Below are 11,816 nucleotides of genomic sequence, written 5' to 3'. Positions count from 1 at the left end.
AAGTAAATAAAGATTTCAAACAACATTTTATTTTGGCGTGTGCATGATTGGGTATAATACTAAGCCTCTTATGAGGATTTCATTACCTACACATATGTCTAGATCTATATAATTGTATACATTTTTTCAAATTCATAGGTTAATGTTCAAAGAAAATAAATATACTGAGACGAAAAGATTTTCAACACTATCTTGAAAGATTTAGAGTTTCCTTGCTCTCTTGCCATCATTTACATGCTACATATGTAATTTAAATTTAAGGATAAATCATGATAGACAATTTAAAGAATATAATTTTTTCTTCTGCTGAATATGATTTCAAAACCCCCTGTTATATATACACATGCATGTATTGTATAGAGCTATAGTATACCTACATGTACCTTAAACTAAATCGTGCCGTTCAATCTGAAAATATATTAATATAATATGACCCTATGTGAGTATTTACAATGTACCATCTTTTTGTCCTTCGAGGGCCCTTTATTGTAAATAAAAGAACAAAATTGAATTACTGTGAATTTCTAATTTCAATAGGGGTTAATTTTCGTGGTGTGAAAAAAACCACGAATTCACGTCCCTCACGAAAAGTAAAATTTCAAATATTTGACAGCTAATCACTTCTTCAACCATGAAATTTAATCCCCAAAACCATTTATCTTTTGTCAAACCACGAACACTTCACCCCATGAAAATATGAGATTTCACAGTACATTCTTTTTTTACAGTGCTAAATTGAGATTTAAGGGTCTACACTTCGTGATATGAATATGAAAAATATTTTTAAAAAATTACTTCCGGATTTGTATAGTCCGTGTTCTAACGATTTGCCCAACACCGTATTTTTTTTTTTTAAATATTTATAAATTTTTAGGCAACTTGTCATTTATAAATCCTTTTCTTGAAATCTCTCAGTAAATCCACTAAGCATTGTTGGTTTGTATATCACTTATGAGGAGGAGGAGACAAACTGTCCTTATGACCAGATTCATTCAAACATATGCCCACGAGTCCAGGTTTCGTTTGGATATTTTAAACTAATATAATACTGTAGATCGCCAAATTTTCGCGACACCATATTTTCGCGAGAGAGAGTCAAATGATATTCATAAGCAATACTAAATTTTTACGGATTCTGGTTATCATTTTATATATCTTAAAAATGATAAAACATAAAATTTTCGCGGATGGTCTCACGTAATTAGCACACGAAAATAAAGTTCTCGCAAATAAGGTGAGTTACAGTAACTGAAATTATATTAAAAAAATGATAATGACACATTATTGGTTATATAATTTATTATAGCAAGATTTTGAAAAAGAAAAAAAAAATCTATTTTAAATGAGTTTTTTCAACAAATGAATATACAAAATTAATTGATTATCTTGGTTCATTAGCAATTTATCAATATTTATTGCCCCTTGTACCTTCTTCAATAGCAAAGGCAATGGTTATGACATCCAACAGTTAAAAAAATATATATAAAAAGAAAACAAACGTTCTCTACCTCATTACAATTATCACTATTATTATTTTTTTTCTTTTGGCCGACAGGCTTCATATATATACAATCAATCATGTTATGGCACAATATCTTTTAACAAATCGCCAATTAAATGCATATTGCCTAACTCAAATAACATTCAACTTAAAATGAAACAAATGTATTAATCTATGGAATAATTGGTGTGTAATTTAGATATCTAAAAAGTATGATGGTATTGAAGTCCATGGTATTTTACAAAACTGTACAGAAGTCATATACTGTATTTAGATTTTATTTTTACCAGTATAGGTTTTTTTGGTGGGTGTTTTTCAGTGTAATATTTGTTCTTTTTCAGCTGTTGTTATAAACTATAAACGTTAATAAGTTCATTAATTCTTTAACAATGCTGCCTGACTAATCTTGTCATGAAATTCATAGAAATCAAAACTACAAAAAATACGATCAACTTTTAAAACATCAAACTTCTATACCTGAATGGTATTTACAAATGTATGATCTTTTTGTTTTCAACTCTCTAGCTTTTCAATACAATATCCAATGTATACAAACAACTGAATTCAGAGCTTAATGAAAATACCCTCATATGTTCACCTGTTCAGAAGAGAAAAAAAAATGTTAAACTAAAAGTTAATTGAAGCGCAAGTTTTAAAAGCATTAAATAAAGCCTGAAATATGGCTGTATATTTATAATATATATGGACCATTAACGTAATGTACGTTTTAACATAAAATGACATCATTTTACAAATCTGACCAGCAGACATGAGATTAAAAAAAATTAAAAATAATTAAAACTCCCTTTAATTAAGTTTTCCCTTCATAATTATATCATTCTTAAGCACTATAAATATAAATAAACTTTTCATCAAAGAGAATTATCTATAACATAATATTTAAGGTGGGGCAGGGGATGGGGGTGTCATTTTGCAAGTATTTTATACTTTATCCAATGAAACTGCTGAAGACTCAATTCATTGTATTTAACTTAAGGTTTATACTTAGCAGTTAAATAACATCCTTAATTCTAACAATGTTTTATAAACATTGAATTTCTACACAACTTAATGCATCTAATATATTTAATATTATTTGTTATCAATATATTTTGGTTATCAAAAATTTGAATACAGTGAAACTTGTTTAATCCAGATGTTTCGTGTTCCAAAATCTTGCCTAATACAATGTTAACTTTAAGTAAATTAAATTATTTAGAATGTTGTCTAATCCTGCCAATTTCTATGGAACCTGAATGGTGTCCAGATTACACAAGTTTTACTGTAGTGTACAAGTGTCATAGAATTCTTGAAAATAAGGTGGTGGCATTATGAAAAGTGACACAGAAGTACCGTGTTGTGGCCTTGCTACAGAATACATCAGCAGACAATATAAGCAGTGACCAATACCGGTAAATAAAATACCAATACACTGTATACAATTTGTTAATCCAGACACTGCCTTGATCTGGATGATTTGAACACAAATGTCCAGATTAAGGAGATAACTGTTACAAACACTCTTTCTTTGCACTATTACATGTTGATAAAAAAAAACATCATGTATACCTATTCCTTAGTCATACAGTTATTCTCTGCAGTTCACTCATTAACAAATATAGTGTATAAATATCTTTCAAAGGTTTATAACAAGGCTGAAGATCATTCTAAAAATATACCCCTAGGAAGACCTGAAAGTACAGTCAACATTTGTACATGTATAAAAAATAGAACAATATAGAGTATGTACACATACAAGGTTCCATATTTTTAAAGCTTATCTTAGATTTTTTTAGCTGCTTAAAGAAGTGGAATGTTATGAAATCAGCAAAGATCAATGAATAACATCTAAATCCAAACAGAGAAGCAATCTTCTATTTTAGAAACAAAATTAGTCATATGCCCTTGTTGACCCTAAAAGCAATCAAAATTTAGCAGTGAAAATGATCATATTATGACCTCAATAAAAATTATGTATGCTGAAGTATTCATCAGCTGTGGCAAGTTTTATTGAAATCTGCACACAAAAAAAACTAGAATGGGTAGCATTTTTAAATGTTTCAGAGATTATTTAAGTTTAAATACTGTTTTAGTAACTATTGCAAAATTGATCATCCAAATAAATAAAAATCAAAGATAGAATTGAATATCTTAAATAATGCTGTCTATGTTTTTAACAAAGTTTTAATATCAAACAACTATAAGAATATATAGAAGGAATAAAAATTATCTTCACAAAAGGATGGAGAAACAGACAAACAAACAAACAAACAAAAGTAATCTTGACATCCAAAACTTCAAAAATCTATAAAATGATTGTTGACTGAATCTAGATCTATCAATCTAGTTTAATTTTGGTACAGTGAATTTGTCATTAATTACAAAACCAAGAGCACTAATTTCCTACAATACCAATACCACCGTCTAATACTGTATCACAATAACGTTGACCTAACAATAAGTAACATCATCCACCGTACAAAAAATATTTCTTCTTCATCTAGAAATTTTACCATCATTCAAACTTTCTGAAAAAGTAATCTTAAGGTATATAATCCTTCTGAAAAGGGAATAACTCTAGCATTCTTTTTTTCTAGTTAAATCTCACATTGAAGGGAAATGGTGCTTTGAAACTGCTTTCATTTTGATCATATGCTCTTATGGAAAATTAAAATGACTAATAAGAACATGGCTCCTCAGTGTAGTGCATACTGTAAACAGGGAAATTTTTGCTCCTGTTTTATTTTCAGTTCTTTCAGATCAGATGTGATCCCATCGACCACCAATTTGATTTTATAATTCGCCTGAATTTCCCCTTGTTGCATTTGGGCAAATTTAAAACAGGGCTAGTTTGCAAGTATGTGAAAGAAAATAACATGGGGTGATTATATAACCTTGTATACAGTATGTACCGGTCCATTAAGCCATACATGTAAATGGAATTGTATTATTGAGCAAAGTATTAAAAAAAAAAGACAATTATGCCATGTTTGATTACAGAGAATTCAAATCTTGATCCTTGACCTTTTCTATTTGATTGAACGTTGATTTAAAATCCTACTCTAGAGGTGCATTTGCTTTGAATAGAGGTACAGTGTGGCTGAAATTGTTCTGTAAGTTGTATCTGAATCAAAATTAAATGACTCTGTCCAAACCTCCCCTACAAAGATAACAAAGTTTAACATAATCTATTCGGGTCCATGTGATGTCAAGTGAAAAACCTGGAGTTGTTTTCATGTGTCTTCATGAGAATTACAGTGCAGATTCAAAAATACGGATTTTCAATCTATTGAATTCTATTTATTTTACTGTAATCAAAGGGAATGGCATTACAATGAACAAAAATATTTTTTTTTTAAATGATGAAACTGAAAGATGTATGTAGCAAATTTCTGTTGGTGATATTATACATTCGATTTTAAAATAATCGTAATATCAGATACTGAATTATTTGAAGTTAAAATTCAGTTCAATATTTTGTATTAAAATAAATGTTATCATAAATACATTGAAAAAAAAAACATTAATGCAGTTTTTTAAATAAGCTGAATGACGATTTGAATGATTTTGACTAATATATATTAAAATAATCATTTTCCATACATTGAATGTATAGGATTGAAAATATTTAATTTACTATCTCATTATATATATATGTAACTATATACAATTCATACATGTAATGATTGCATATGCAATTAGCTCTAAGAAAACACAATTTTCTTTCTTTTCCTCTTTGTTTAGCTGTTATTAACATCCTCGTACAACACTGGCCGACTTTGTGGAGGCTCACTACGAACACATGACACTGCATCTGCGTATTCCTCTGTTGGATTCATCGTATCTGCGTAAGTATCATCGTCATCCTCATTTTCAAATTCATAGTCATTTTGTTCTGGTTCTGATGATTTAACTTTTGTTGTTTCGTTTTCAGGAAATTCAGCACTTGCATAGTCCCCATCGTCAATATCCTCAATGTCTTTACCAGAATTTATTCCATAAATGTGATCATTAGGGATGACTGCATTTTTGGGTTTGGGCCCTTTGGGATTTGCTTTCAATTCCACACGGTCGTACATTTCGTCATCCTCATCGTATGGTCTATCTGCAATGTGAGGCAATTTTCCTCCATCTTTGGAAGCAGCATCTTTGATTTTTTTGTAATCTTCTTCGTGATGTTCGTTCAATGCTCCCTGATTACGCCAAGCCTCAGTCTTACCTTTGACTGGTTCTGCATAAACTGGTGGTTTAACACTAGGTGCTGGGTTCTTATTTTCACCAGCTTCATCATAAATTGGTTCAGATTTCTTATGTTTCACTGAAGCTTTACTGGATACTGGTAACACAGGTTCATCATACAAATCATTAGGTTCACTACATTCTAATTTGGGATTGTCTTTCTTTTCACTCTTATCCCTCTTCCATGGAAATGAGAACCCCCTCTTTTTCTCTTTGCCGCTACCCTCCTTATGAGGTTTGGGAGACGAGGGGTGGTTACTGATTTTTTCCTCCAAGGAGTGTTTGAAGTCGGCTGGTAAAGTAGAAGGAGTCTGGGTCCCATCGTCAGACTGGCTGTCTTTGGTAATTTCAATTTTCAATGAATTAGACGACTTTCTGGACAGTGGCTCTGAGGCCCTCTTGGCTGATTTTACCGATTCTCTGGACTTTTCTGCGACGTCTTTGTTTCCTGATTCCATGCCCAGCCTTGATGTCAGAGTTGTGGCTTGCTTGCTTTTTGTGGCATTGTCAATGGCTAGTGTCAGTGCTTTAGGATTTCCAACAACATGGAAATCAAAGCTTCCTTCTCCTGTCTCACAACGTCGTCCAGCTTCAATTGTGAATAAATTCCGAGACTTTGTAAATCCGTAGCGACGAATATACTCAAAATGCCACCTGCCCATAATTTCTCTCGTCTTTGTATCTTCAAGGCCTAGTGAAGCCATGGTAACAAATAGTTTATATTTTCCACAATTATTTAAATTGAGTCTTTTAGAACCTTCCGTTTCTTGCACAACAACATCAAACACTTGTGCTGCAAGAGAAGGAGAAACAAATTTCAAACGTCTTTATCATTTATTTTCAAATAACATAATTTTCATAATTTCTTAGCTTTTCAATGGTCTAATACTTTCCTATCATCTTTCATGTCCAATTTGGAGATTTAAGGAGTACATGTGAAATGTAATATGAACTTTAACCTGATTTCCAAGCGGGTACACAGTCCAGTAAGTTCTGGGGAGACTAGAGTTATGGGCCACAATGCTCACTTGAGTCTATTTCCTCTTCCTACACATATTTATCAATTAACAAAACCTCTTAGTGTTACAGACATCAAATTAAAGTCTATGATTTTAATAATTTTAACTAGACTTAGATTAAGGCTAATGATGCCATATTTACAAATTGTAGCCATGTTGCAGAAGTTACATATTTCTTCATACAACATTAACACCCTATTGCAGCCCAGTCCTTATATTTTGGTAACATGATTGCAACTTATTGAAATCTAAAGACCCTTCTTGGGGCATACTTAATAACTTAAGTGGTCCTATTGCTCTTGAAAAGTTTATATTTTCATATTTCCACACATCCAATTTAAAATGTCCATACACTCTTGTGTCACCAATATTCATGCACAAACTTAGACCTTAAGTGTAGATCAAATTGTCCCTTATTGTTACCTTGCTGTTCTTGACAAGGAGAAAATTAACTTTTATCAAGATATTTCCCTAAAACTTTATTCATATATTTATGCCCCAATCCCCAACTCCACTTGTTAATCACAGCCAACTCTGGGCCAAATTTAAGCAAATACAACTAAACATAAGGAAGCTTTGGCAAAATTTTCCTGCCCAATAGTTTTTGAGAAGACTTCCATAAAGGTCCCACCAATTTTAACAGTTTTAAATTTGAAGTTCTTAGGAAAAGAGTGTGGCCCTCAGTAGAACAATTTGAGTCCTCTTACCCTAGAGATAACTTCATGCCAAGTTAATGGCTGGCTCTGGGGAAGGAGTTGAAAAAATAAGTGAAATTTAATAGAAATGACTGCTGACACACAAACTTCAATCAGAAGAGCTTGTATATAAGGCTCAGCTGACAAAAGATTGTCATTGCTAATAGATTCCCAAAGTCCAACCATTTTTAGGCCTCTATGTAAGTCACATTCTCTACCATGATCAAGGATATTCGAAGAAATTTGGAAACCCAACCGCTCATTCCTTAAGTATTTTTACCCTGGATATTTCAAACCCTCGGATATCTCTAAGTATTTTCTTGATCCCATCAAGTTTCAGATAACAAGGTTTGACTGTATTAAATAGTAAGTTAAGGAAATGCGGAACAGAAAGTTGCAACTGTGAGGTTTCAACGTATATTGGCAGGTTAAAAGACCTGTCATTAGAAATTCATCAGACAGATTGTTGCTAGAACTATAGATTCCTAAAAATATGAATGGTACGTATTATCAAGGAATTTGTGAGATGCACCACTCACTCAATAGAATTATTCACTTATTTTCAAGACATTTCATGATACTGCTGAAATGCATGTAAAAACTCTAGCTAAACAGTTCACTTATGAATACATGTTCTAGCAATTGACATCTTCAAGTCATTTTATAATATTAAGGACAGATGATACAAACTTAGACTTTTGTCAAATACCTTGAAAATAACAACTTAAATCGTGTTCAAAGGAGTAAAACAAATAACTTTAACTGCATAGATTTTCATTTTTCATTCAAAGTTTTACAATAACTGGATTGAAGGTGACGAAAATTTGTATAGATTAATAAAGATGGTTGCAGAAAGGTTGAATTTTGAACAACAATTTCTTAATATTTTAGAAATTTATTATTTGCATCATTTACAACCAAAATAGGTCCAAAAATATATACTGTACCAATCCTGGGGTATCCATTTTTTGTTTGTATCATCTGTCCTTAAATACTCATGTAATATAAGGAATCTACAGTAATTATTTCAACATTTATTTCATCAACGTAAGACAATGAGTCGTTGATGGTAGTATAATAGGTCTTCCTGGGTTTGAGAACTGTACCTAATTAAAACTAAAACAGATTATATGACAAATATACATGTAGTAAAGGAAATCACCTTTTATTATTTCCTTCACAGAATATATATAAAAATAAAAAAAACCTCCCCAGAATAAAACAAATGATTTTGACCTACCACTGTCCTCCGATTCGTAAAGAAAGTTTTCCTTTAATTCGTCCTCCTCGTAGGAATCCATATTGATAGCCTGAATGATGGCATCATGCCACTGGGCCAGGACTTCACGATTTTCAAACATCAGACACAGCTTTTCTTTCTTAAATGGAATGTCAATGTAGAATTCTCTGGCTTGGTTTCTTTCCACTTTGTCCAAATCTCCTTCCTTGAGATTTTCCAGAGAGTAGCGTTTTGGTTTGTGTTTTGGGCTGGGGTTCTCATAATGGCTGCGGTTTTCATATGCTTCAATGTAGCTCGCATCTTTCTCATCCCCAAGGCAGATGATGAGGTATTTATTTTTCTTACTCTACAAAATTTTTTTAAAAACATAACATACTGTAAATGTAATCTATTTTGTGGAAATTAAGTTTTTGACAATTGATTAATAGCACATTTCTGAATGAGCTTATTAATGATAAATATTCAAGACATTTAGTGATGTACTAGATTTAGCGGAAGCAGCTTTCCGTGAAAGGTGCTAAAAAGAATACACAGCCAAATGCAATATTGACAGTATATTCCAATAAATTATTTACTGTGCATTCATGTTTTAAAACTATAATGTTCATAATACGTAATTTCCAGTCTATGAGGGCCTTCAAATATTACATATGTACTGTTACTTCTATTTTAAAATAAGTACATGTAATAGAAAATTAACATGGCAAAAGCTGATCGATGGCAGACTGTTTCATCATTTCAGCAGAAACATGAAATTAATTTTTATGTCTACGATTTCAGCAAGGGTAGATATAAGCCTTAACACTGTTCAAATAAGTGTTTTAATGGAACATTTAGACAACATCAGGATCACTGCAAGGTACGTGGGATGTTTTCTTCTCGGAAAGAGAATTCTGAACCACACAATTCTGCATAAGTGTTACCATGTTTACAGAATTTCTAACATTCCTTTTAGAAATTATAAAATGTCCTTCTGCATGGTCGATACATCACTGCATGGCATTGACTTACATAAAATCACGGTGTGTATAGCAGTGACTTTTTTAAATTTTAAATGAAAAGTAAAGGTTTTAAACATTTAGTTGTTGCCTTTTATGTTTTTCATCCACAACAGACATCACCAAGATACTTAGCTAATGTCTAGTATGTAATTTTTTAAAGGACTTATCGCATGATTTTTCAAAAATCTTAATTTTATGAAAAATATTATCTACAACCTTTTTTATTAAAATTCTGAATACAATAAACGTTGTTGAAAGCATATTTTAAGAGATATTGAGAGTTGAAAGTCAAATACGGCAATATGCATATTTCAGTCGGATTTCGGCGAAATACTGCTCTGACGTCATGGGCGACAATTCAGTGATAGAGAGATGAGAAGTTGCACACTATTTACGAAGTTATCAACGACAAATGCAGATTAATTATGAAAAATGCTGAAAAAATTAATTCCTACCGTGATTTTCAATTACTATAGAAACATTAACTAGTCCTAAGGTATAAGAATTTTGAGATATTTTAGTTTTTTATTCCAAACATTTAGAATCTGTAGATCTGATTACGGCAATGTTTCGTGATCGGAAAATTATTTTTCAAGACCGCCATCCTTTACAAAACATATGAAAGCATACTTGCATAAATTAATATCATGTTAAAAACGAAGAATAACAAAGTTATGTAATATTAAATTTGTGAATCAAATAAGTGAATACATGTGATAAAATGACAAATCAAATTGTATTGTGATGGCGAGTTTCTTCGTCTTCGCCGCGTCTCCCTCGCTATCGTCGCTGCTATTTTTACAATGTTAACGGATTTTTCAGATTATTTCTTGCTGACAATTCTAAAATATAAGGTTGGATATGAAATTTCATATCGATAAAATCAGTGATTTGGTCGTCCATAACGCAGAAAATTCAGGTTGTATCGCGTATATTTTAGTAAGATTTACGTGAAGAGCTGATCAGCCATTGTCGCCTTTGACGTCACAGGGTCACGTGATCGCTATCTAATTAACTTAGATTTTTAATTATGGGGTCTCCATTTGGGTCAATAATTGGTTAATTACCGCGGTTTAATCGGCAGTAAAAACACAAAATTTATAAACTGTGGTCATAAGGAACGTTTTACGCTTTTAATTTCAAATAATTTAGAAACATGCGATAAGTCCTTTAATAAGCTCTTGTATAAAATGAAACAGTTAACCATGTTTACAGAATTTAGAATCTTAATTGTGTTACACAATTCACTCAAGTTTTTATTCTTGTTAGAAAAAAATGTGGGAGGAATAGTAACTTAAGTTAAACATAGTGACATTAAACAGATTTTTCATTATTTAGTATTGCTGACCGCAACTATATATATATATATATATAATTATGTATGTATATAAAAATATGAATACATATATATATATTATATATATATATATATAGAGAGAGAGAGAGAGAGAGCAAAAGGCCATGATTTATAAAATTTAAGTAAATTTGATAAATGATACATCAAGTTTTAATTTATCTCACAGCATGACAAAATAATGTATGGTCAACAGAATAGATTTACCAGTTACATCCTTTATTAAATGGTGGGCGTATACCAACAAGGAGGGTGGGTCTCGATATATGATACATGTAGCTTTTTTTCAATTACTGTTTTACCGATAAACTTTGAATTTTTTTTTCCATATGTGTCTTTCATGATTAAATTGTTTTTCTTTTTTTTAATTTGATATCAATTACGACAGGACAGCTTTGGGAATTTTCCCCTTAAATATTAATAAAAAGGATCATGACTCAAGCTTGAAACTGAACTATATAATACATGACCTTGTACATTAATAACTAACCCATTAGCATTATAATTGTGTCATCCTAGTACTTTGTAAACAGACTAGGTAAACACAATAAATAAATTTTGTCTTTTCTAATTCTTCAAAAGTTTTTCCTTGTCTGTGTGAATCTATCTCACCCTCAATTTAATGTACTGTCGACTTGTTCTTCCTTGTTCATGTTATAAACTTGGGAAAAGGAATTTCATTGTACTGCATATTTGAAAAATAAATATAAATATCCTCATATCATAATTTAGAATTAATACAAAAAGCTTAAAATTAAAATAAATTA

At 31.2% G+C, this 11,816-nt stretch overlaps 1 protein-coding gene across 2 annotated transcripts in view; it reads right to left on the bottom strand.

Moving 5' to 3' along the window:
- Nucleotides 1-5,200: 5,200 nt before the first annotated feature.
- The window catches only part of LOC133192309 (docking protein 1-like), a 93,149-nt gene continuing 86,533 nt past the window's right edge, over nucleotides 5,201-11,816 (bottom strand). The window contains exons 3-4 of one of the 2 annotated variants that reach the window (XM_061328325.1): nucleotides 8,695-9,040; nucleotides 5,201-6,533 (exon numbers count right to left, since the gene is read on the bottom strand). In XM_061328325.1, the coding sequence (XP_061184309.1) occupies nucleotides 5,242-6,533; nucleotides 8,695-9,040 (1,638 nt within the window). In that variant the 3' untranslated portion in view covers nucleotides 5,201-5,241. The remainder of the gene's footprint in view (nucleotides 6,534-8,694; nucleotides 9,041-11,816) is intronic. The other variant, XM_061328324.1, reaches the window with a different exon arrangement.

The sequence above is a fragment of the Saccostrea echinata genome, unplaced genomic scaffold (genome assembly GCF_033153115.1).
Source record: "Saccostrea echinata isolate AGI-Se365-2 ecotype Australia unplaced genomic scaffold, CSIRO_AGI_Sech_v1 ptg000025l, whole genome shotgun sequence".
NCBI lineage: Eukaryota > Metazoa > Mollusca > Bivalvia > Ostreida > Ostreidae > Saccostrea > Saccostrea echinata.
The sequence above is the reverse complement of the archived record's forward strand: the minus strand, read 5'-3'. Positions and strand labels throughout refer to the sequence as shown.